At 41.4% G+C, this 27029-nt stretch overlaps 3 protein-coding genes across 3 annotated transcripts in view; 2 read left to right on the top strand and 1 right to left on the bottom strand.

The window, feature by feature from the left end:
• The first annotated feature begins 1089 nt into the window (after nt 1-1089).
• On the top strand, nt 1090-5446 carry islr2 (immunoglobulin superfamily containing leucine-rich repeat 2). Its single transcript, XM_030053684.1, has 2 exons — nt 1090-1299; nt 2046-5446. Exon 2 carries the CDS (start codon nt 2055-2057, stop codon nt 4197-4199), a length of 2145 nt encoding a protein of 714 aa, XP_029909544.1. The 5' UTR covers nt 1090-1299; nt 2046-2054; the 3' UTR covers nt 4200-5446.
• A 626-nt stretch (nt 5447-6072) lies between these two features.
• On the bottom strand, nt 6073-22851 carry stra6 (signaling receptor and transporter of retinol STRA6). The gene is made up of 18 exons (XM_030053686.1): nt 22834-22851; nt 20018-20441; nt 18241-18307; nt 17419-17501; nt 17110-17243; nt 16094-16260; nt 14628-14753; nt 13670-13740; nt 12270-12349; nt 12099-12160; nt 11752-11914; nt 11279-11354; nt 10707-10840; nt 10128-10245; nt 9618-9719; nt 9301-9464; nt 8423-8560; nt 6073-7251 (listed from the first exon to the last, which is right to left on the bottom strand). Exons 2-18 carry the CDS (start codon nt 20086-20088, stop codon nt 7016-7018), a joined length of 1992 nt encoding a protein of 663 aa, XP_029909546.1. The 5' UTR covers nt 20089-20441; nt 22834-22851; the 3' UTR covers nt 6073-7015.
• Nucleotides 22852-22856: 5 nt separating this feature from the next.
• The window catches only part of ccdc33 (coiled-coil domain containing 33), a 45293-nt gene continuing 41120 nt past the window's right edge, over nt 22857-27029 (top strand). Inside the window, exons 1-2 of the mRNA XM_030053541.1 lie at nt 22857-23120; nt 24892-25007. The gene's annotated coding sequence lies outside the window, so the exon portion shown is untranslated. The remainder of the gene's footprint in view (nt 23121-24891; nt 25008-27029) is intronic.

Genomic DNA, 27029 nt, shown 5'->3' with positions numbered 1-27029 from the left:
CAGTATCCATTTATTTTTTGTAGCTGCTGTTGAGTGATCAGGTTTCTTTGTCATTTTAATTTGTCGTTGCTGATTTTGTTTTGGATGTCTTAAGAATAAGGCATCATTTGAACTGAGGTGGAAGAGAGGGAGAGGTAGACAGAGAGAGAGAGAGAGAGAGAGAGAGAGAGAGAGAGAGAGAGAGAGAGAGAGAGAGAGAGAGAGAGAGAGAGAGAGAGAGAGAGAGAGAGCAGTCCTTCCAGAGGATGGCAGTATTTGAACAGGAGATCAGTCTTCAACAGCCACCACCACCGTCCACCAATCTAGTAATAATAACATTAGGATATGAATTCTAATCCACAGAGCCTAACATAAAATAAATAAGTGACCAGAATGACTAATACTATTGGTTTTAAAATATATGCATATCCTAATCGACAAACGATGCGTTACATAACTCCATAAATTAATTCGCAACCACCACATTAATTGTAAAAGAACAGTTAAATGAAATGTGTGAGTATTTCCTGCTCATAATGACACCTTCCCCCTCCGCTGTCCATTATGGTCCAACTCCTGCCTCTTCCTCTCGGCTGTCTGTGTCACTTGTAGCTGTGACATTTTTTTAAAAGCCGACATGTTCATTCAGGCGCCTCGCGGTGTTTTTAGAGTAAAGCACCTGTCTCACAAAATCATGATTTTCTGCAATCAGACACGAATGCCTTTAGCTCCATTATAAATATTTATTCGATTACGGTTCAAGACCAAACAATGCACATCACTGCTCACCGTGCTTATGTTGCCAAACTTAGATTGGACACAAAACTAAACTTAAATCTTTGTCCCTGTGTTTGGAAACTCTCTTCCCTTCAGCATTAAAGACAATAGACTACTAACCCGAATGAGGTCAAAGATTATAGGCTTGGGTCGACGGGGTAATAAATTAAACATAATATTCTAAATTATGAATTGTCTTGGGGGGTGGGGGACCCGGAGCTTCTGTATCTTTAATACGGAGAGGCTAGATGGGAGAGGCTGCGCGTTCACAATCCTTCCTCTCGCTCCGCGGCTGCGGGAACGCGCAGCGGGTCTCTCTCGCTGAAGAGGAAAAGCGCCGACGGACTGCACAGCATCTCACCGGGAGAAAAATGTTCCCTCCACCGCCCCATCATCAGTGCTGCCGTGCTCTGCAAAAGTGTTGTAAAAGGACCCACAACATACGAGGACAGTAGTTTCTTCGACCATTAAACTTGCTTTAGAAGATTTGCAACTCCAAAAGTGTTTCATAAGCCACCGGAATTGGAAGTTAACATTTGACAGGTAAGGCGATTCAATAGTTAATCAAGCAGTTGCTTTTGAAAGGAAAAAGACCGCAAGAAGCCAGATCAGATTTAGTGGGGAAAAAACATCCTGAGTCATTTGCAACTTTGACAAATCTACGTGAAAATGACATATTGTCCTGAGTGCACTATGCTTCACTGTACTGAGAATTGTTTATGGGAATATCACGAAACACTCACTGGAGTAAAATGTTTTCCATCGCCACAGAAACTCAATGAATGCAGCACCATGGACAGCGTCATTATGTCCGCATCGGGTTCTCGAAACGCTCCCAGAGCAGGAAAGACCACCTGATCTCAAATTTCATATTTAGCCTGAATTATATGTGCACAAGTAATATAAAGAACATAGATGTCCAATTAGAAATCCTAAAAGCTGATGTCTTTGTGCTATTCTGTGTACAAAACGGAAGGTGAAAAAGAGATAAAACTTCATGGAATTCAGTGAAAATGATAATGTTTTAATTCCAATCAACAATATCAGCAGCAGCAGCAGTAGAGATGACCCCGTGTTTTTATGTTTTTATTGAAATATGTGATGCGGCGATGCATTGTGTAGCAGTTCATGTGCTATTGAGACACTGCCCACACACATAGAGGTAAACATTCAAACTGCCAGAAATATGAGAAATGTGAAGTGCATTAAGGTGTCACATTACACTACAGCAGTTATATAAAGCCTTGATAAACCTATCCAGCTAATATCTGGTAATTCAATACTTGCAGGTGCTGAAAATGGCAACAAGGTTCCTGCAGCTCCTTGCCTTGTGGACTACTGTGATTGGCATGGTGCAGTGTTGCCCAGAGCAATGCAGCTGCCTGGACAAATACACTCATCAGTTTGCTGACTGCGCTTACAAAGACCTGCTCCTGGTACCTGTGGGTCTCCCCTCCAATGTCACCACCCTGGGTCTTTCTGCCAATAAGATCAAATTGTTGAAGAGTAAAAGCTTCGTTAATGTCACTCAGGTGACCTCTCTCTGGCTGGCCCACAATGAGATAGTCACCATAGAGACGGACACCTTCGCCCCACTGACCCAGCTTCGCAACCTGGACATCAGCTACAACAAAATTGTTTATTTTCCGTGGGAGGATCTGCACAACCTCACAGCCCTCCAGCTTCTGAAAATGAATAATAATGAGATGATTAACCTTCCCAAGGATGCCTTTTCCAATCTCAAGGAACTGAGGTCGCTACGCATCAACAACAATAAGTTCACTACCATCGTGCAGGGCACTTTTGATGCCCTCTCCTCCATGTCCCACCTTCAGATCTTTAACAATCCATTCAGCTGCTCCTGCAGCCTGGAATGGCTGAGGGATTGGATCACATCCACCAAGATTTCTGTCCCAGAGGAGAGCTCCATTTTATGTGAGGCCCCTGAACACCTGAGAGGTGTGTTGGTTACAAAGATGCCCAAACTCGACTGCAAGGCCCCCACTGTCAGTATAACCTACCAGCCCAACATTGAAAATACAGAGATCTATGAGGGCTATATGGTTATCTTAAACTGTGAGGCCAAAGGGAGCCCCAAACCAGATGTCAGCTGGCATGTGAATGCGGGAAATCAAATGCTTCATTTCACATTGCCTTCCACTGCTGAGAGAAATGATGTGCCTATCAATGATAAAACAAGCAACAATCGAATCCTCATCTTTCAAAACGGCACCCTCATTATTCCTCGCATGAGTAAAAAGGAAGATGGAAATTATAGCTGCTCTGCTGCCAATGATTTAGGTAAGGCAGAGATTAGTGTTAAAGTGACACTGGCCGGTACCCAAAAACATGCCACCAACTCCATGCTTGATTCTACAGTGGAAAAGATTCGTCCAGCTATTAACAACCCTGCAGGTCCTAAGCTCTCCAAAAACAGTGTGACCAACTGGCCCAAGTTTGAAGAAAAGAGCAAGAACATTGCCACTGGTTCATCAGTCAAACATGACAACACAGAGAAGACTGGTCATGTTTCAGAGAACCCTTCTTTTGCAGGCAAGTGTGGTATCAGTGATGGGAATGAATACGTCTCCAACCACGCCTTCAACCTGAGCCTGGACGACCTCAAGCAGTATACTTTTGATTTTGGTGTCATTGCGTTGGAAGTGTCAGAAACGCAGGCCAAAGTGCAGCTGAATCCTCTTCAGCCTCCCAGTAGCAAGTCCAACCTTCACCTCAGTCACACTGAAAACCTGGAAACAGTCAACAAAGAGCCCTTTAGCTTATACCAGTCCTCCACCAATAAAACCCCTCTGGACATGTTATACCTCTGTGTAAACACAGGCAATGGACACTCTATAGTTAAGTGGTCCAAGATAGAGGAGGGGGTTAATGCCTATCACTTCCATGGTTTACAGCCTGGCACTAATTACACACTCTGCCTCACCTATGGGGGGCAGGACTGCCAAGTTCAAGTCGTCTTCACAACTAGGAAGAAAATCCCCTCACTACTGATCATCGTGGTTGTCAGCACTTTCCTACTGGCTCTGGCCACCGTTCCTTTGCTGGGGGCCACTTGCTGCCATTTGTTGTACAAGTACCAAGGAAAGACCTACAAGCTGATTATGAAGGCTCAGAATCCGGATCAGTTGGAGAAACAAATGGCTGGAGATTTTGATCCCAGAGCGTCTTTTGTGGAATCAGAGAAAAACTTCACCACCAGTGAGTTAGGAGAGGGAGAGGGAGAGGCCGAGGGAGAAGAAGGCGACGGAGAGGGAGACGGAGAGGGGAGCGTGGTGACGGAGTCCATCCCTGCATCCTCATCCAAAACCAACCCGGAGGAATTTGAGGTGGGCTCGGAGTACAGTGACAGGTTACCGCTGGGAGCCGAGGCAGTCAACATCTCCGAGGAAATCAACGGCAACTACAAGCAGCCAAGTCGCTGAGCACAGTTTCACTTCAGCGAGTATATTGTACCATATTTACTTTTAAGTAGCCTACATTTAAGCAGGTAACTCACCTATCATTACTACACGTGAAAAATGATGGCCCCTGTAAAAAGGTGGATCGTTTATTTTACCTCAGAAAATATTCCGTCAGTCACTGGGATTGTGAATTGATTCATGTGGCATTAGTGGTCGATTTTTTGAGTAAAACATGCAACACTTCAAAAATGCTGTTTACAATCCAAGCACAAATTTGTACAATCTATGAGACCTCACAACGGATAGGAAGGCATCAAAATGTCATCAGGACGTATAGGCATGGACGCAGTTTGGGTAGCTGTGTGGCGAGGATGTATGGACACCCGCCACACTTGTCCAGAAAGTCCAAAATTGATGATGCAGTTTTTATCACCATATTGCAGAGCAAAGATCAAGCACACACTGCCAGAAATAATATTCGGAAGCCATATCTATCTAAGCCTGTGCAAGATATTTAGTAAGCGACGTCTCACACTTTTTTTTCCACACGGAGAAATAACATCTTGTCAGTCATCGGTGATCTGACTGCACACGTCCAGGGAAATTTCATCGCTATAAAATCAGGTTTAGGCTTTTTTACAAGTTTTACTGGCCAGTGATATAATATGCAGGGATTGTGCCATAGCTCATATGTAATAAATAGTGCTGGACAGCTCCAGCAGCGATGCCCTGCCTATTGTCCTGCCACATCAGAGGGGAAATTCACTTCAGCTGTTGTAAAGGCGTGTGCTGTGCTTGGAGGCGAAATCCCAGGTTATATACCAACAAATGTTAAATGTAATGTAGGGCTTTAACATGTGTGACTTTAACCTCTACACAACGGGTGCTTGCTATACTCTCGCTTTTTACAATGGTTTAAACGTATCCATGGCATGTCACACGTATTTCCTTGTGTGGTTTTTATTAGTGCAGTCTATAGGACTTTAGATGTCGATCTGTGATGTAGGCTAAGCCATGTGGATTGAAAATCTTCCTTTTTTTATTCATTTTATTTTATTTATTTATTTTTATTACGAAGGTAAGTTTCTATGAAGCAGCCTGTCGACAGAAAGACGCGGGTGAGCGTCTGGCGGCTTCTCTGTCTTGTAATTTTATGCCTAGTGAGTTTTTGTGAACTGTTGTAAAGAAAAGAAAAATAAGCCCGTGATCTTTTAACATTTTTTGATATAATTTTGTGTAAGTGGAATTAATAAAACGTTTAAAACTGTTTTCTGGATTTCTCATTCACCCCCGGTCACAGAATAAAGAGTGTTTTCAGGAGAAATTGTAGGCTATGCGTCGGTAATTGAAATTATCAAAAGAAAGGGAAACAACTTTATTGTTAAAACATTTGAGTTAATTTGTCTACCTTTGTAGTATAACGTCTAAATTAAAAAGTCTAAATTTGTTATGCATTATGTAAAAATTGCCATCCCAGGTATATTTATTTAGCCTCCTTTCTCCCATCTTTTCTTTTTCTTTTCATTTGAAATGGTCGATGACAGAATGTAATACCTTCTTCTTTGCTTTTAGGCTAGCCTATATGTTTTGATAAAATGGATCAAATAAAGGACAGGTTTTTTTTTTTTTTTTTTCAATTTTGTGAGTCATTTTATAGCTTAAGAACAATGTAAATAAAATAATAATAACGAGAGACAGAGTAGGCAGACGCAAAGTTCCGACGTTTGAAGCGTTGATGAATACAAAGCCTCTTTTTGTCTTCGTTTTCTTTTCGATCTCCTCCAGTTTATTACGCTCAGTCTAACAAAATCAATATCCGTATAGCATCTGGAGACCAAAATGAAGGCGAGGAAACACAATTTATGTAGGTGCTGATCCAAAACACCGAAAAAAGAACAGTTTCGTTTCAGTTTTATTTTCACAGTCAATCAGAAAAGAAAATTGGGGTATTCCTATTTTCACCTTTAAAGAAGGCACTTTTTTTTTTTTTTTTTACATGCAACGCAGAAACAAACGACGGTGGGTATCAAAATTAAGAAACTAGAGCACATAAGTATCTTAAAGAGAGTTTGGGAGTAAAATGCTCACAGCCAGAAAAGAAAAAGGAAAGGCTGATGAACGGCGATTACGCAGGCCTGCAAGTGTTTCTGTATGCAAAGGCCTAAAAATACAACAGACCAGGACAACACACATTTTCATTTGTCTAATCGTTCCTATTCCAAAGACTTAGATAAAATGGGTGTTAATTAGGGAAAACTGAACAAGTTGAAAATTATTGAGGCTACTCAGTCTAGGAAAACAGTTCATTCTGTAAATTCATAAATAGTCATATTCTAACCTTATATAAATACACTCTTTAAAAAATGCCTCAGTTTCAGCACATCCATGTGTCTAGTTTGGCAAACCACAAATTTGCATTACATTTTAACACTGTGCGTTATTAACAACATATTGGCGAAACATATGCTATTAACATTCAGTATACGGTGCTGAAAAGTAACACAAATGTGTGCTGTTTTAAAACACACACAGGAATGTGTTGAATATGGCACATGGTGTGAGAGTGTGGTTAGACAGGAGTTCAGTGCCACACCAGCTTTCCTGCCTGACTGGAGACTCTGGTCCTCAGACATAAACAAACAGTGAAACATGGGGTGTACAAACTGGACTCAGATTCTCCACACAAACACAGGAAAAGCTTAGTGAACAGCTCTACCTATAAGTGCACTTATTTCAACAAATGCGGACAAATCTATGGATGGACAAATGTACTGTATAATTTGCCCACAGACCAAGAGAGACCTTGCAGCCAATCCATAAAGGGGTCACATTCACTTTCAGTTGCTGGCAGCTTCCTCTGCCTCCTTGGTTCCTGCCTCCTTTTTGCTCCCGTCCTTGGCGGTGCGGTTGAGGCTTCCATTCAGAAAGCTCTCTGTGGTCTGACGCTGAAAGTGCTTCCTGGTGCCCACCAGGGAGGGGTTGTTGACCAGGGTGTAGAGGAGCTGCCAGTGCCCACGAGCTCTCTTGGCACTGGACACTCTGAGCTGTTTCTTCTCCTGGACCAGCTGGATCCCTGTGAACATTCAGACTCCGTGTTAACACTGAGGGAGCAGTATGTTCCCTCCGCTAGCAGACACATCTACACACAGGTCCTCGTCACAGGCCTGTACAGTCTCTCCTAATCTAAATTGGAATGGGGAAAGGGTCTTTTGAAATGCTGTGCTTGGAGGATGGCCACCCAGGACCAGCTACATAGAACAGAAATGGTAATAATAGAAAGCAATCATATTTTAATCCTCCGAGCATGGTTGGAGCAAAGTGAGCTTGCCATTAACACACTGAAAGCTTAAACCCCTTGGGCTACATGAATATGAAACAGGCAATTAGAGTAGCTCATCTGTGTGATCAGCTACTTGAGGATAATCTTTGTAATACAATAGATTATTACTGATAATGCATTGTTGTCTGGATGCAAACAAGCAATATCACCACCACCATTTATCTGTAATGGACCCAGCCATGCCCAGACACCACAGCGCTGGATTCCATGACAACAGATGAATCCTGATGCATTTGCCTGCTAATTGCTCACTAAGATGTACATCCTGTAGAGACCACGTGTACAGCATAATAATTATAACTCACTTCCTATCTGAGTCAATACCATCACTGTCACTGCTAATAATCAATAACCAGCCTTCAGTTATCTTGAATTCATTTTTGGGGGTAAAATATATGTAGAATGCATTGCTTTATTTTGCATCCATTAAATAATATGTATTATGGTGACTTGTGGAAGTGCATTTTCTTTATGACAGAGACTGTGAGCACAGGTGAGCATGTGGGATGGCTTATTAATTTATGACAGATCTGATTGAGACCAGCACCAGGACTGTAAATTATTCCATACAGAGACTCAATTTGTTCTTGACATATTAAATCAGAGCCACTAAGCTTTCATTCCTCCTGTACGTGCAAGACAGTGTGATGATCTCATTATGTTTCAGGATGACCTGCCAGAGTCTGCACCTGCCATGTTTCTTTTACTGTAGAGCTGAGCCAATATCTTGAGATGTGAAAATATATTGGACAGACATGCAAAGGATGCTTTGTGGATTACCAAGTCTGCCCTTGCTTGTTAAATTGTGTACTGTCAATTGTTTCATAAATATGAGTATCATATGGTAAATAAAAAAATGAGCTATAGTAGTCTAATGTGGGCATCAAGTTATGTGCTTACAGACCTTCCTCAGCATCCCGTGCCCTCTGTGCAGCGCTGCCCTCCTGGCCCGCAGACTGGAGCAGCATCCCACAGAAGGCCTTCATCACAGGGTGAGACTGGCTCACCTCAATCTTCAGATAATGAGCATAGCAGCGGTAGGCTGCAGTAAGACAGAGGGAGGGGTATCACTCTGACTGGGCAAAAGCAATAAACACATAGGATTGCACCCGGGGTTGGCTTCGAGGCAATCACACATAATGGCCATAGAATCACAGTTTTTTTTTCTCTACCCACCTGCTTTTCCTCACAACAGATGTCTCATGTCTGCAGCCTTTTCTGAGATCAGTGTGCAATTAGAGACCCTTGCGTCGCACAGAATACAGATATCATACGATTTGCACTGAGCTTCTAGCGAGGTAAAGTGGATAGGATAACCATTTCAGGCCTCTAAGTGGGATCACTACAAATGCATTTGCTCAGGGAAAATTGCTTCTCTGTATTTTACTGTGGAAATAACACTGGAAGCTACAATTTAAAAGATTGCCTGTTGTTAATACTAATGAATATGTTAACAAAGTGTGCCTTGAAATTCAGCAGTGTACTCTCCTTAGCATTTAATATAAAAGTATGACACAGTAGGACTTGAAAGTATATAAAATATAATAAAGCAATGAAATCTGAGAACTTGTATTTGTTGCTCAGCCTTGTTTTTTGTTTGATCTTTGAATGCAGATGTTATGTACCCAGCCTTTGTTTTTCAGGTGTATTTGCACTATTTCTTTAAGGGAGAGAGCCACTGTGCTGCAACAAACTTGGGCTTGAACTGATGGGTCAGCATGATGAGCAACAGTATGATTTTGCTGACCACCATCTGTCCATGGTACAGAATGTCTGACTCACCTGGGTCAAATGCCTCCACATTGCGGTTAAGGAGACTGATATCCATGCGTCCCAAATGGACGATGTTGAACAGGGCTGTGATGACCATGCGCCACAGTCCCAGCAGTACCCCAATCAGGACATTGACTGGAAACAGCAGGTAGGTCAGCAGGAACAGACTGCCCCTGTAAAATGGGTTACACTGCATTAGCCATACAGTACTATACTGGACATTGACTGGAAAGGAACAAAGGCAGAAAGACGGCAGTAAACACTTGAACAAATCCACAATACATAACAATAAATACGGTGAAATGGTGTTTGAAATGCAGCTCTACCTATTGTCTAGGTCGCGTGTGCCTGCTGTTTTTTTGATAAAGCAAAACCTGGCAGTGATATGTTGAAGAACAACAGCCAAGAGGAGCATCAACCAGAAGGGCCTGAAAGAGAATATCAACAATCATACAACTCCTGTAGCAAAAAGAGATAATACTGTTTCATAACTGATAGGGCTACACAGTATGGAGGCCACAGCCATTAATACACAGTATACAAAATGACCATGTTGTAGCTGAGTAAAAACCTTGTATTTCCCAAATCAGCAACCAAGAAAAGCCTTTCTTTCAGGCTGATCAACATGAAAGTTTTGAGTTTTTCCAGTTTTGAAAAGGTTTCATAGGGCCAAGGGGTTGTAGAAATTTTCCAGCCCATACAAGGCCATGTAATCCTCCAATTTCAAACGAGTTACAAGGTTTTCACACAACAGCAGTGATGTTATTGGTAGGGAATGATGTCTTAGTCACGCAGTCCACTGACAGAGGAGGAATGTAACGTGTGAGAGCACTCACCACATGCTCCACAGGAGTTTAAAGAGTATTAGATTCTGCCCATGAAAGACGGGCATGATAATGAGGAAGACTGTGATCAGAAGGCAGAGGAAGAACACCATGGTTTGGACGATCATGCCTGGAGGGGAGAGATCAGAGCTTCAGGGCTACAGCCGACACACACCTTGTCTAACATTTTCTTTATATACTGATGCCTTTGGACTACACCCTCACTCTCCTCGCACATAATGCTGAAAGGAAGCATGATTCAGCTATTTAGTTTTCTGTGAAACCTCAAGAGAACTTGAAAAGCATCCATTCATAAATTACATGATATAACCATACTGCATATTTATTTTCAGAGCCAATATCATGCTCTAAAGCTTCAGTAGGATACATTTAAGGGAGGAGAATAGATTTACCAGCCAAATAAAAGGGTAATATTTGAACAGCTTTGAAAATAATATACATTAAAAGTCAAATAATCAAAGGCATGACTGTAATTCTGAATAAAGACCACAGAAAGCTTTTGAAATGCTAAACAAATAAATAAGGGTTAAAATGCGGCTTTTTTTCTTCTCAGAGTAAATGCAACTATACCAAAGCAGAGGTGTGCTGCAGTGAAACTGGTGTATCCCATCCAGCAGACCAGTGCTGGGCGAGACGGCCTGATGCTTCTCTGGCAGTTGTACACATTATAAATATCTCCTCTGTACAGCCCCTTCAGGTTTGACCTGTGGGTGGAAGCACAATCCACACGTCAAGACAGCGGAGCCCTATGCGGTGCATAAATAATCATCGTAAGATGCGCAAATTACACAGAAAATTAAAAGAGGCAAATTAGTGTGGGATACAATTGAGTTGCAATTCAATACTTGACTCAGAAACTCATTTCTTTTAATATGGCATAATTTATGGTAATGGCACAGTATTTCATTTCTTATCTTAATGGCCATTTTCAATTCTGCAAGCAGTTAACCCAGAGTGAATGCTATTCTGCCTGTCTGGATGATTAGTACTCTATTATGTTATAATAACTCCAGCCTCAACCATTACTGTATAATGAAGGAACCAGGATGTGCGGCACGTATGTGGTACAGACAAGATCCTCCGGGACAGGGAGGGTAAAACCGGTGCTACAGAGGCTTGTACTGTCCTGTTTTCAAACTTACCGATGCAGAACCATGGACCTCATGAGCATTGCCAGGTTGATCAAGCAGGCCAGGGTCATTGCAGAGATATAGGACACTGTCAAACACACAGCACATGACACCTAGGTTGTTTACAGAGGCAGGATCCCACTCAGCACTTTCTGATATCACTTTCTGCTCATAAAGAGTCTGTCCTACATGAAAAACAAGCCGTTAATAAGCAACCCATATTGCAGGCACAGCTATTCCAGCTTGTATTTGTCGTTCATAGTGTACTAAAGTCAGCATACGAGGAGGACAATGTCAACTGCAAATGTTTCTGTGAACTGTCTGTGACCGATTTGTCTCATTCGCCTTGCCAAAGTTCTCCAATACCATAAATGCATACAACTGCATTATGAATACACGTCTATTCAGTCAGTGGTTTTAAATCTATATGCACTTTACGTAATTAATATTGCAAAATGGCAGCAGGATCCTCGGCATCCACTCACCTTCTACACACCATATGTAATGGACCACTATCCTGACCACTTCTGCTTTGTCTGGGGACAGCTCAATCTTGAAGCCTGATAACACCATGGCAATCTCTTCATCGACTCCCATGCGGGCGGACTGGAGAGTTGGCACCACCAGCAGCACCAGCAGCAGTGCCATCTACAAATGAGGAAGTTCGTTCAACACCAGAGAACACACTCTTGCTTCAGCATGGTGTGGTAATGGCTTCTAAAGTTTGAAAGGCAATGCACTGTCACTGTGTACTAAGGACTAAGCAATCAGCAATATATTTATGAATTAAGTTGCGGTTTGACATAACATGGATTGCAGATTTGGTGATTACCTGGTATAGGGAAATAAATGACACTACACCAGATATCGCCAATTTCAGCGGGAAACGGAAAACTGTTTAAAAAAAACGAAAACATCGGAAAAGAACTGTTACAAAAATGAAAAAGGAGACAACAGATTAAGACATGAGCAGGCACAGATGTGACACAGATGCCATATTTACCATCCTCTGGTGTATAAATGTAAGCCTTCACAGCATCAATTATTCTTTGAGTGAGTTTGGGTTTCTCTGTGCTTGATGTGCTGAGGAGAAAAGTAGACAGAGTTACAAGTTTTCAGCATGAATTTCCATCACAAGCCATTCAACAGAAGTACCGTTTCTCGCCAATTATTATAATTATATTAAACCATCAACAACTTGTTTCTATGTACACATATACAATCTGAATCCATTAGAAATTATAGCGTGAGGAAATACTTTCTTTCCTTGCACTCATTCACCATGATGACCTCAGGAAAATTATTTTCAGTGACCTTTGCATGACTCATGGGTCATTTGAATTTCCCTGATGATCATCTACACTGTGTGAGGAACCATTTGTAAGTCTTTGGTCAGAGGATGTAATAAGTTTAGTTCTTTACAAAGACACTCCATCTTCAGGGTGCAAACATTTGATAAATTAATCATAAATAATGTACTACTTTACTGATCGCCAAAGGAGAACTTTCTTTTTGCTCATCTCCATCAGGACGTTCAGACAGCTAGAGAACAGCAATGCTAAAGCTGGTAGGTATTCGGCGTCTTGCACAGAGACACTTCAGCAGAGCGGACACTTGCCAACACAGTAACTCAGGTCCTCCAGACGGTTTCGTCATAGCACCCTATCACAAGTACTTTTATGGTAATGAATAGTTTATGCTCTCTCCATTAGGTTTTCCCAAGATAAAAATCAGCTTCCTCTTTCCGGTGGAATGACGAGTTAAAGCAAGATGGATGCTTTTTATTTGCATGCTATTTACACCACCACGTGGGGCCATCTGCACAATATATCTGGTAGGTACAGTGGATACTTTCCAGGCCAGGAAGCCCATCCTCCCACTGATGTACTAGAAATTCCCTCTTCCTGTAACTTAGGGTTAAAAACTACACCGCAAAAATATTCAAACAACCAACTACGTAAGCTGAGGTACTTGCACAGCTGCTGATGTATTATGTAAGCTGCCCAAACACAAACATTACCACGTAAATTTCACTGATATGTGCAAACTGACATGATATGAAACACTCAAAACACAGACTACTCCGTATATGCTTTACATTAGCTTTTTTCAGAATGTTTTTCATTTAGTCACAGAATTATGCCAACTCATAAACCTGCACTTCATAACTGTTATAACTTGGTAGCACTGTACACCAAAGCCCTGATTTACTAAAGCCTTCAATGTGTGCAAAAACTTTTGGCATCACATAAGCCCTGACTGGTCCAGAGGACTGTCTTGCACCAGTGATAAGTCTTAATGCTGACTCTGAACAATGAAAACATTTTTGTAGCCTCGAATGGTTTATAGTAAATCAGGTCCTGAGTCACAAGTTTGGTGACTCATTTGGGCTCTCAGTCTCACCTGATTTTAGCAGGCTGCTTTTTCTTCAGGATTCTCTTCACATAGTCTTTATAATAGCTGCTGTTTAGATCCTAACAAGAAGGAAAGCAATCATATGATGCACAACTGAAAGGAAATGAAAGCAACCAAAAGCTGTGAGTAGACTGAACATGTTTCAAAATGTAATATTATTAGCAAACATATGAAGTTTAATTAATCAATTTCATTACTGGGGATCACAGACTGACACAGCATGTGACCCTTCAAACTCTGGAGACCTGGGACAGATTACAGATACCTAGGGTGGCCCTCTCGATGTAATGTGCATTGTGTAATGTGTAATGTGTAAACTAATAGCAATATCAGTAAACAATCCACCAATAAAAGTGTTAAAATCAAAATTTTCATAAAAACAAACTAAGCCTCCTCATTATTACCCTGTATCTTTACAGCTTTGTGCTGTCAGGTGCAGGGTATAGGGGGGTGTGGGGTGGTGGGGGATGAGTCAAAACCACAGGCAATCGCCTCACCCCGGCTTTGTCACAACCATGCTGGGATTAGCATCAAATAAACATAGCATTGTGTCTCCACGGTGAGAAAACAACGCAACCTTTTCATAATCTGATCAAGAACATAACGTAAACCAATTACGTCAAATCTACTTAAAATGATTAGGCCACTGGTATGCTGTGCTGGAGTGCACATTTCCCTCTGCCTAGACTGCATCAGCACGATAAGCCCTTTGATTAGTGGGCGGTTTACGATGGTCTCTCACATGCTCATAATCAGAAGAAATGTGCCCCTCAGTGATTTTTCTCTCCTTTACATGAACTTGCATGAGATGAACTTGCACAAAAAGCAACATGGAGCTGTTCTATCCTGTTTATTACGTAAGATGGACTCATAATTAGTAGAAGCGCTATATGTACTAACGTGAGACTGCCATACCAGAGGAAATGGTCCCGGATGAAAAGCTTACCTCAGTAGCATTGCTTTTTTCAGTGCCCTTTAAGCCCTTGAATAGGAGAAGGGGATACTGGAAACTGAGGAATGCCAGGCAAGCTATCTGGGGCAGGCTGGAGAAAAGGGAGTAGTACTTGTGGATCTGCAAAGAAACAAAAAATAATCACCTAGCAACTTGTTATTGTTGTTTTTGTTCAATTTGCTCGAATACTAGGAATGCATCTTAAAACTACGTTGTGGTGACACAGAGGGGGCACCTGGCCATATATTGTGTGTGCAAGAGGGGAGTTAGCTGAGAGCTCCCGGTTCAGGATACAGTGTTTGGGAATTTGAATCTTATTTTGTATCGTTATATGAAAAGTATTCGAGTGTGATACTATTATCTATTATTTTGCCTTTCTTTCAGTTATGTTAAGCAAATGGTACAATAATCCCTTTGCCCCTGGTCTTCATTAAGGCAATATAATTAAGATTTAAAGTCCACAAGAAGGGAACTCTGCCTTGTGTTACAAATTTAAGATTAAAAGCATTTATGCATAAAAAGCCATACAAATATTATGAGTTCAAATTTGGGGCCTTTCAGACTCATGATTATTTTCTACGTCTTTGTTTTGTGAACATTTTTCAGCAGATTACCATTAAGTGGACCTGAAATGTAACTAAAAATACTGAGATTTTGCAGGAAAATACTGCTTTAAGCTTTTGGAGGCCCTGCTGAGTGAGTAGAGTCACACCTCATGCTAGACTGTTGCATATCGCCTCATTGAGAGCTTGTTAAATGCATATCAATGCACAATATTAAACACTGTACACCACTATGTTGCCTTTAGGGCGATAATTAAGAGAACAAAGACCGTGCAGAGCAGCTCCATGCACCCTGCAGTTTTTGGTGTGTGCCAACTTACTGATGGGATAAACAGAGCGGCTATGGCATTATTATGAGGAGATGACCATTACACAATGTGAAGCTTGGAATGCCTCTGTGTTCCTGACAGACACTAAACTGATTAGCTGTGACAAAGCCTCTTGATTAAGAGCAACAAACACTGGAACCAATTTTTTTGAGTCATAGCTATTCATCGCCCAGAACATGCACACAATGTAGCATCTGCACAAAATCTACGGGGCAGCTAAGCAGGATGGGGTGAGGGCTAAAGCTCCAAGCACGTATTCAAGAATCAAACTTAACAGCCTGAAATTCATCTATGCAAATCGCATGCCTCACATACAAAACAACACAGCTTTGTTTGGCTGTCAGTGGGTTTTCAGACTAGAACAAATCAGCAGTTGTCTTTGCAGTAATCCCTAAATCTTGGACAGATGAGAAACTACAAAAAAAGCAACACATTTAAAAAATACTGGGCCCATCAAGCAGAGCCAAATACTGTATCAGCATTTACTTTCCTCCTGGTATCTATTGCTCTAACTCAGCATCTGTTACACTTGAAATTGTCAAGGTATTAAATGGGATCTTTTGCTTACCTGAGGTGTTTTGGGGCAGTCAATTTTCTGCCAGACCTGAACACCAAAGTGTGTCCATGACAACAGACTGCCAAGCACATAGCCAACTTTATTATGTAAGGTGCCACATGCCAGGAGAGGGTAGTATAGAGCGGGGTAATAGAACAGGGCAAGAATCATCCAGTTCTCTGTAAATACAACAAAGGACAGAGTGAAGACCTGTCCTAAAACATCAAAAGAATAAAACAGAGATCCAGTATCAAATGGCTTGACAAGTGCTACTTAGTGCCTGTCCGTTCATGATTTATGACACCACGTGGCTGTCCAAACAAGCTTGTTACTATGACAAATAATTCTGCTTTTTTTCCCCCCAAACTTGTTTTCAATAAATACCTTGTGGGAGCTGTGACTGACTTTAGATCCCACAATGTCAAACAGTCACTATATTTCCCACTTGGCTGAACTCTGTACTGTGAAGGGATTGTGTCGATTAGCAGGGGACTGACTCCTTTAATTCTTATGTAATTTCATTTCAGGAAAAAAAAGATTATATAAAAACACCTTTGTGTAAATCTTACCACCAAACCTCAAAGTTAAGAATAACAGAGACACACTGAAACAAAATTACATAACAGAAGTAGCTTTACAAACAGACTGTCTCTGTATGGAGATACATCAGTTGCAGCTTAGTGTGTAGGGCGTATCTAGTCCCATCATCAAGCCATACCAGTATGTCCACTTGTTCAAAAGCAGGGCGGTAAATCACATTTATAGAACTCATCTTGTAGAGAAAAGTCCTATAAAATGAGCAATGTCTTTTAAATTAGGAGAGACACTGGAGACTCAAGGCTTTAACAGAACAGCATCACAGACTTAAAATAAAACAGCTTACACTATCTACACTAAATGTTACACTACAGTTATAGTGACAAGAGAACACAAACTAAAAAAAAAGGATAATGTGGAAAAACACTGAAAACTTCTTCGCCCGGTCAAACTTCACCCAAGCAAAAGAGACCAAAAGATGACCTCCTCACGTTTGTTCTCTGAGTCTGTGGAGAAGGGGAGGGGGTTTGGCGCGATCACCATGCCACATAGTTTGCAGAGGAGTACTCCAAACACAGCCACTGCCAGGCCCTTGTGCTGGGTGTGGTCCAGGAAGTTCACCGGACTGTGGAATCAAGCAGCAGGTATTTAGAGCCCACATGTTAGCAGCTTCACGTTTGGTAGAAACTGTTACTGAACACAAATGATCACAGGAAGGAGGAACCACCTGTTTAATCATGTATTCCACCATCACATTCACGTCACTAAGAAAATCTGAGATGAAACAGGTTGATCCTCACCTGAGTAAACCTGGGAGTCCCTTCTGTCCTTTTCCCAGCTTTGTGCGCCTGGCCAAGATAGCGAGGATCAGCATGACAACAAGCTAGACGAGAAGACACCTCAGTTAGCCATGTCTGCCTGCTCCTGACCCAGAGTAGTGTGCTCTGTGCAGCTGTGAACTCCCCAGGGTGCAGGCCTCACCCTGGTTCCAACTAAAAAAAAAAAGAATAAAAGAAAAAGGAAAAAAAAAACAAAAAAAAAAAAAACGGATGGGGTGGAGTGGGGGGTCCATTGCACAAAAGGCTAAACCCCAGTCTCTCATTAGTGCTCTCCACGGATCTGATCTGAATGAATCTTCATCAGTCAGGATCACTGCTCAGTTTGAGTTCAATGACCTGTCATGACCTGAGACACATTAAGGAAAGGCTGCAAAAACAGGCCTGTCATGATTTGGTTCAACATGGCCTGATTGTTAGGAGCCTTGTTAGACTGGTATCAAAAGGTAGAGAAAAGTAAGTCCCAGTAAAACCACTGAGAATTAAAAGTTACATCCAAACACATGAATATTAAGTGCAATGTTAATAACAGTATGTGACTATACAGTGACAATAAAGGCTATCTTATCTTATCTTACTTTATCTTACTGGATCAAATATTGGCTGAATTACTACTAATTTACTAGTTTGCTCAGGAAAATACTTCTACACTGTGGCAGCCATACACTGCACAGCCTTATCAGTGGGGAGGAAAGTGACCTGTGATATCGTCCACTCAGTTAATGAATGAGAATGAGTGGTAGGACAGTGTGGTGATCTGGTGTCACTGCAGAGGAGCAGACTCACAGATATAGCAGCGATGCATATGTGGTAGAGCCTCTCATCCGCAGTAGGGTCACATGGGGGGATTATTCTGAAAAAAAGAAAAAAGGTCACACAACAAAACAATCAATCTGTTAGAGTCTTATACCTCCAGGCACTTGAGCCACCAAGCATACCTACACTTCTCTAAACCTCTCACACACTGGTGTCGAGACCATTCACTGGATGGAAACCTTGCCACTGAAATCGCATAGCAGAGATTTGCATTTAAACGGATTGCTATCAGCGTGACACAGGAGAACAACAAATGCCTGGGCTGACATTCCTGTACATTTTAGAAGTAGGAACTTGTGCTTAAAGTGTAGCAATTATAAGCCTAAAGTAGAAATTCAGACAGGCTCACAGATATTGCTCGGCATGCGCTGGCTATTCCAGGGCAGGACACTTGCACTGTGGTGCCTCATTACAACAACAACAAAAAAACCCTGCATATATGGCCTGTGGTCATTAAGTTGGCTGCTTGCTTGATGGATGCCATTACATTTTTCAAAACAGTCTCTTACCTGTCCAAACAAAGAGTACATTTGTAACTTCACACTCAGAATATAATCTGGCACCAAGCCAGGCCATATGTAAACTGAAGGCGCTGTCAAAATTCACATTTCCAGAGAATCGTAATCTCAGAGCTTTCAGAGCTCAGTGAACACACTGGCCGAGGAGGAGGTGCAGCAGGGCATCTGACTGTTTACAACAGCAGCCATACATTACCAACCTAACCATCTAAACTTGCAAGTGAGTTACAGCAGTGGCCACTCCACACAGTGAGACACCATTTCCCTCAGACCACAAGGTACTACACATCCTATTCATTTACATGACAGCCAGAGGGTTTATTAGCTGAACATGTGGCTGGTGATGAATGGAAACTTGCTCCAAGTTCTTTTTTGTCACATTGTCTTCCTGTATCCCTTATTAAATGTCAACATGTTCTCTAGTATTCACTCTCTAATAGTGGAAATGGGGTGATATTTATTTATAAAGATAAGCAGCTTTTATTTAAAAAAAGATCCAGAAAGAACTAACTGGAACTGCCGCCTGAGTCTTGTTACACCGTGGGAGGAGTCAGGAGCACTGAATCCAAGAGATGGTTATAAATTGTGAAAATGGTTCACAGACCAGATTTGACTCAAGTCCAACCTGTTTAGTACATCTGAAATTCTATAACTAATTCTGAGTTTCCTTCCTGACACATAAAACCTTTTCAGCAAACATCTTAGTTAGATTTGTTTCAAACTCCCAACTAACTCATATTTTTCTGTATTTACATAGGTAAAACTTTTCAGTTTCCAAACAACATGCATTCTCAAAAAAAAAAAAAAACATTAAAATAACGCAGCTGTACTGTGCTCTGACAAATGAACTGAAACTGATGCTTGGAGTGAACAGAACCAAGAGCATGCACTGGCAAAAGATTGTACCAGTGTGCCAAGTGTCACCTAATACCTCTGTGAGACCATTATCTCACTGGAAAATTGTTCAGACATAACAGAAGCCTGAACTACCACTGTTACACTTTAAACCATGAAAAGATTCAGCATATTATTTGATTGTTTTTTTTTTTTTTTTAGACAGCAATAGTTTTTTAAAGTTTAGGCTAAAGTGGGTGGATATCACCTAGGAAGTTCACAGGGAGGGAGAGAGAGAGAGAGAGGGAGAGGGAAAAAAAGAGCATAGTGAGTGGAATGACCTAAAAGGGTTAAATTTTAGTCCCACCAAAGGAATACTATGAAAATGTACTTACTCAACTTCTATTTTGGATGGTAAAGGATCCAGTTCTGGGTACTCATAGTCCATTAGAGCATCATCATCCATTGTGCTGTCTCTTTTTCAAACAGATCCAATGTCTTACAAAAGGGACTAGAACAGTGTTTACTGTTCTGGAAATCTCTGGTGACGTGCTGCTGTGGTCCCCCTCGACTGAGGAGGTAAAAAGTGTCTCCCAAGTTGGGCTGTGCTGCTGCAATGGTGTCCTTGTTCCTCTGTGTTTGGTCTCCTCTCTCTCTCTCTCTCTCTCTCTCTCCCTCTCTCACTATGTTACCCTCCTTCTCAGCTTGTATTCAGGTGCCCTGGTCCCACTGTGGAGCTGAGAGTAATGTGACAGGTCCCGGCTGCAGTGTGCCGCCTCCAAACTTCAGGCCTCTCTGCAGATGAGGGTTACCACCACACTGGGACACCAGGGAAAGAGAGTGAGAGGGGGAGTGTGTGAAAGGAGGCAGAAATGTTAAGATCTGGGCAGCCAATCTGTAAGGCCACCTGCAGCTTACTGGGATTATATCTACTTCCGGGGTTGTGTTATTGGACCTGTGGCTGGTGGTGAGAGCAGTGAGGTGTGCAGGCTTACAAAACTCAAGCTAGAAGTGGGTAGCTGTGTGGGTAGCTGGGAAAGATGAAGCTCTCCAATCAGAGTCAAGTTCCATTGTGATAACAGGGAAATTCTGGACTTGTTCCCTTCAGTCATGGGGCACTTATCTTCGTGAAAGGTTACCAATACTAAGTCTGTCCAAGTAAAAGTCCAGCACGACAGCCTGGAACCAAACAGAGCCAAATGGCAGAAAAGGCAAATCTACAAAGCAGCCAAGCTATACCTGTCCTCGCCTCATAACATAGCCTAACTCTGCACCTTCATCCTGATAATGATCAGGGAAGGGTTGTTCACCCCGGTACTTTGTCTTCAACAGATAAAGCAATTAAGATAAAGCTTTCCAAGGGCATAGATAGGGATAACAAAAAAAAAAAAAAAACAGGTACATACATTTCAATTCTGTTGTTTTTTGTGTCAATTTATTGTCATATCCCATTTTTAATCAAACTACTTCAAGATGAAAGGTGTGATTGAAGCAGTGTGTAATGCCACCTGTAGTGCCTCTTTGTACAAGAAGAAACACATTAATTACTTCAGTTTTAAAAAAATAGGAGGGGGCCATAAATACAAGTATTGACTATAAATGAATGACTGTGAGCAATTTCCAAATAATCAACAAAAGCTATTGCTACAGTTCACATTCACGTATAGGGGGGAGAGGTGATTACTATATTTTCGTGTTGGTGTGCAAGACATGAAAGACGTGGATTTAACAAAGGGGAGAGTTGCACCAAAAGATAATACCTAACACTGAATGCACGCCAACTTATGAATGTGACAGCAATTTTTTTAGGGAAAATCTTGACATTCAAAAAGAGCCCCCAATCAAAGGGAAACAAGACCATGTGAGTGCTACACAGACAGGCCAAGGTCAAGAGCCATGCTAACACCCCAGCCCCAATTATTTTCTTTTGGCAACAAGCTGAATTAAACCAAATACACTCACACTATAACTTCTGCAGCACTACAGGCTGAGCACAGAAAAAAAAGGCTCTGTGGAGGCTAGTAAAGCTTGTGCAACATTTGCACAGAGATTTGTTCCTACCTTCAGCTTCAGTGTGCTGAGACTAAGGCTGCTTTGCAATCTTGCCTCCATGTGAGCATACACTCATTATGCTGGGATTACAGTCAAAGACTGTTAAAAAAAAAAAAAAAAAAAAAAAAAAAAAAAAAAGCAACAAAATGTCATTCCTAACAATCCTGAGAAAACATGGCTTCTTTTTCAGATAGTAAGCCACCAAATCAAATGCACTCCTGAAGGAAAAAGTGGCCCAGCAAATAAAAGGGTCAATGAACAAAGAATGCTTTGAACAGTTATAATTACATCAGAGAGATGGCAGTCTGATTGTGCCAGACAGTTCACTTGTATCAGGTTTAGTTATGGTTGTTAAGTTAGATGAGTTGCCTAAAAAGCCCTTTGATAGGAAGTATATGAAGCATGGGCCTTGTCAAAATAAACATAATGGGATTACTGATAGACCTGCTCTACTAATCCATTTTTAACAATCTAAACACTAACACTGTCAACAATGAATTGGAAAGCCAACCATCCACACAATAATTAATAAGTACAGCCTATATCCATAGCACACAATTACATAGACTATCTTATGAGTAAAATAAAGATGCTGTTGATATTTTGCATGTATTTATTTGCATGTATTTAGGCAAACTGTTGCATAAAGAGTCTCTTTAACCCAGAAAGCAGCTGAAAACAACTAAAAACAGCACTGTACATTTTTCCTGTCAACCTGCACTCTCCATTAGCGCTCCCCAGCAACATTTTGTCCATGTAGACGGATGCTCTGCGTAATGATTTTCATATCCACCATCATCACTCAGGGACTCTGGGGAGCTCCATTGATAACAATATCTGAGCAGATATTCATCTCCTGGGTGAGACACGTGTGGCATTATTTTTCTCTCTGGGTGTCCGGTTAACATGCGCCCCTCTAACACTTTTTAATCACTTCCATTGTTTCATCTCATTTCCAAATTCCCACAACTGAGTATACTCCCCCTCCTTTCCATGAAAGGAGGCCTTGGATGGGAATTTTCTGGTTTGGATTTCAGAGAGGCATCATGGACAACTTTCAGACCTTTGAAGTGGAGTTTGATGGGTTTTTTTCTGCTCTGGCGACAACAATGAGGCTTTCAGCCGGAGAATCAAAACATGTAGCTCACAGTCACCTCACCTGCCTCTGTTCTCTATGTACCGGATTTGGGCAGTGAGATCTAAAAGCAGCTAATTACAGCTAAATTAGGCAACCAGGCGGTCTTATTTTGCGCTTCGTATTTCTTGACAGACGTCAGATCCCACGTGTAGCGACGCTGGTTCATTTGGCGTCAAGGGCAACGGGTTATCTTATCTGCGACTTGCAAAGTTACTTAAAGTTAATGAGAAGAAAACTAGCAAGGTCATTTCAACCAGTTAGAAAAATTAAACTACTTACCAAGCACCTGCGGTTCTGCGGTACAACAGGTAAGCTAGGTGGGTCAAGCAAAGTAAATGAAACCAAAATGACGACTTTAAATGTTGTTTGAGTTGCTCTGTGATATAGGCTAAATTATTTCACAGCAAATGTCCTCACAAATGCCTTGCCCACAACAGTGAATTCACATACAGTTATAAATTGTCCTACCTTTTGTCATGAACCTCCTGAGGAGTCTCTCTGTTGGTTTAGCAAACTTGAGACTGGCCTCTGCTCTCAGGAGGTAATTCTGCCATGCATGGTGAGCAGCCTCTTTGGAAATAGTCAGTAATTTCATAAACAAAGCAAAAAAAAAAAAAAAAAAAAAAAAAAACTTATGAGCTGCTTTCCTTTGGTATTATCTTAAGTGAACACCTCCTGCAATATCTGGTGGGGACTTTGAACTTCCTCTATCTTCCTATACTGGCAGCAACATAAAACTGCTGCTGCATGCAGGTTGAGGGAAAAAATGTTGTGAAACATGGGACTTAGGAATATAGGAGAGCTCAAGTCCAGGCCCATAATGTGCAACTAGGTGCCATACTTAAAAGTAGTAGCATGACAACGAAACAAATGCTATGTAGTTTCTTTTCATTTGGCACATGCATGAATTGAATGTGTTGTCATGTGCTTTAGCTATACCTCAATCAAAATTCATGTTCTGCGAGCTCTATGCATTGAGGACCTTTGTTACAGTTTAAGTTCTGATATTTTGTGGCAGAAAACCTCAGCCAAACATTTGGCATTCATATCAATGCCTCCTGATACATATCACAAACTTGACAGCAGTTTTGTCATGACAGAGAAAAGTGGCATGAATGTGGAGGATGAGGAGCTTGGCGTTGTGAGGTGCTGCATGTGCAGGTGAATGAGTTTCTGATCCTCTGTGTAGAGAAACCTCTGGATGACTCTGGAGAGGGTGTGCAGTGTGCAGCTCTGTGATGAAGACATCTGTGAGTCCAACGCTGGGTGCATTGAACGCTGTGTGCACTGACACCTCTGAGCAGACAGGTCTGACAGACTGAGGTCTGCCCCTGCTTAACAAGTAGATTTGTCTTCAGTTCACCCAAAGCTACAGCGTGAAACACATTTTTCCATATGGCACACTTTGATTGCAGTGGATTGAATCGGATCACGTTTGTCTCATTGCCAGGTTTTTGTAAGAATAAGCAGACAGTGGACATGACACCAAAGCTAGTGAGGGGCTCTTTGCCATCTGCTGACCCGTGTTTCAGCTTGTTTGCAGGTCAGAAAGAGCTGTATTGATACAGCGGCATTACGGTCGTGCTCTTAGTGCACAACAATGGCCTGCTCAGCAATGTGAACATCACCAATTCCTCTCACATGTTCCCTGTTTCTGGAGGTGACCCTGTGGTGACCCCCGAGGGAAAGGACCTAGCCTTTCTCCAATTGCCCAGTGCCGCAGGGATTTTCCACACCAAGGAGCACCAAAACTATCCAAATCCTGCTCCACAGCCAACATTTTCTTGTTATTCTCATAGGGATGCACAGTATTGGATTTTTTGGCAATTCCTGATATGCTGATATTTTCTGGCTCTTTTGGCTGATTGCTAATGCCAATACCAATATACTGTATATGCAGCTATTTGCAGATTTTTTTCCACCTAATTGTACAAAACATCAAATCTCTCCTGTTGTGGAATTAACATTATTATGCCTACTCTTATCGTGATGGCTTACTTTCATTCCTCTCTTGTTCTCCCTCTTGTTCTCCATCTTTGTCCAAGCAGCAGCAGACTAAACGTTTCATCCACTCCACAGGGTGAAGCATCCTCAGCTCCACACCTGGACATCCACATCGAGACACCAAGCCAAGGCAGCCCTCAGTCTTTTGAGAGCCTCTTACCCATATTCCTGAGCCACTTCCATACAAGACAGTGAGTGCATTCTCTTCTGACTATGATTTTGCATAATAGCTGATTGATTTTGTCAATAGCAATTTCACTCTGTTGTTATCACTCTGTTGTTATGATTTTTTTTTTTTTTTTTTTTTTTTTTAATAAAAATAATGGAACACCTAAAGAACCAGAGTGATCAAACCAGTAGGGAAATCACACCATAATTATCATTACTGTCCTTATTATTATTATTATTATTATTATTATTATTGTTGTTGTTGTTGTTGTTGTTATTATCATTAATATCGTTATTATTAGCTCATATTCAGCTGAGTCCACGTGCTTTCAAACGCCATACCTAGTCTCTTACATGCCTTTCCCAGTGAGGTGTTTGTGTCAGTAGCCATTTTACCAGGAGAGTTTATGTCGGCTCACTGGAAAGCATATTTTTGTTTAACATCTCTGTCTGGTTTGAAAATTTAAATGCGAAGAGGAGGAATAAATTAACCAGGACTGCTAACACTGCTGGAAAAGTAACAGGCAAGCAGAAAAGTCAACTGCTAGAATTACACAACTCAGCTGTATATAGAGAGTCTGTGACAGCAGTCAGTGATAGGAATCAGACAGTTATATTGAAATCCAATATATTGCAGTGCAAAAACCCCAAAACAAACCACACTGTAGTGTTATTGCATTGTACAGCTGCATTAACTACATTTTTTTCTGCTGATATGACTTGCCCACTACAATACTTTCAACTCTAAAATCAAAATGATATTATTTGCACTTTATAATGGCTTTTTTCCTGCTGTGCTCGGTCTCGCATCCACATTTGTAGCATTTTACTGCATCTGTATATCTATTGTATTCTGTTCTAAAATGAAACTGTGTCTGTCTTGGTAATTTCAAACTAGCCGTTATCTTTAAACTTCATTTTCGTGGCAAGTAAAAATGCAAATTTTATTGTTCGCGTGTACATTCAAATTGAGTATTAATACTTTAATATGAAATCATACCACCTGACGGCCTCCTGGGTCTTGGGACTAATTGCTGGGATTATATTTTTCTGGCTCCATCTGCTGCACAGGCTCTGTCATACTCAATGGGCCCTGTAACACTCAATTAGAAACATAATTGGATTTGTGTGTGTCCATGGTGGAAAAAACATTTACGTTGGAGGTGACATGAAAAAACTGCTTATCTCTGTCAACAGTTGCAATGAAGCTAGACTGAGCCGGCCAGTTGTAGCCTAGGTTTCACAATAATTCTGTCAATTCAACCGTATTCCCACAGTTCTCTCACGACTCTACCCTCTCACTTTGATAAACACAGCTTTGATTTACATTGGAAAGTTAAATTAGTAGTTTACACTTGGGTACATTCAGCAGACATAATAATAATGAGTCCATTTTTCACACTTTTGTATACAGTGAGATTAGTCTTGTATAATGTGACAAGAAACACTGTTGACTTTCTTAATGGCAACATGACACAGAAAATCACAATCATGCTGCTACTTTTAATACACAACATTAGTGAGATTTAATATTGTCGCCAAAGCTACCCTAAAGCACTTTCCAAATTATATAATGGATCTTAATAACGTAGTATTGTGGTAGATCAGCGTTGAAATAGCATTTTGACATCAAAAGTTGATTGAATCCTCACAATGGCCACTTGGAAAAAAAAATCAATTTCAGTCATACGAGTCATTTCTGTTGTGATTTACCTCTGATATTCTGGTAGGCCGGGTGTGTGAAAGATTTATCTTCCCATTTATGAGCACTCAGAGTTGGGATGTTATAACGGTGGAGTCTGTGACATGTACAAATCTTCCTGATGGTTATTAAAGTGGCAATGATCACCTTGCCGCAGACCTGCCGCTGCACAGCACTCAGCCTGTCACGTTCCTGCTGCGACTGCCTGACAAGCGCTCTGAATTTACGGCGAGGAGACGGGGTCGTGTCTGAGCCGCTGGATAATAGACTTCTTTATATTTACGCCATAACCATAACCAACACCTGCAACGGCCAAACACACTGCACATCCTTACGAATTCAA

The sequence above is a fragment of the Myripristis murdjan genome, chromosome 6 (genome assembly GCF_902150065.1).
Source record: "Myripristis murdjan chromosome 6, fMyrMur1.1, whole genome shotgun sequence".
Lineage (NCBI taxonomy): Eukaryota > Metazoa > Chordata > Actinopteri > Holocentriformes > Holocentridae > Myripristis > Myripristis murdjan.
Note: the sequence above shows the minus strand (reverse complement) of the source record. Positions and strands in the feature narration are given on the sequence as shown.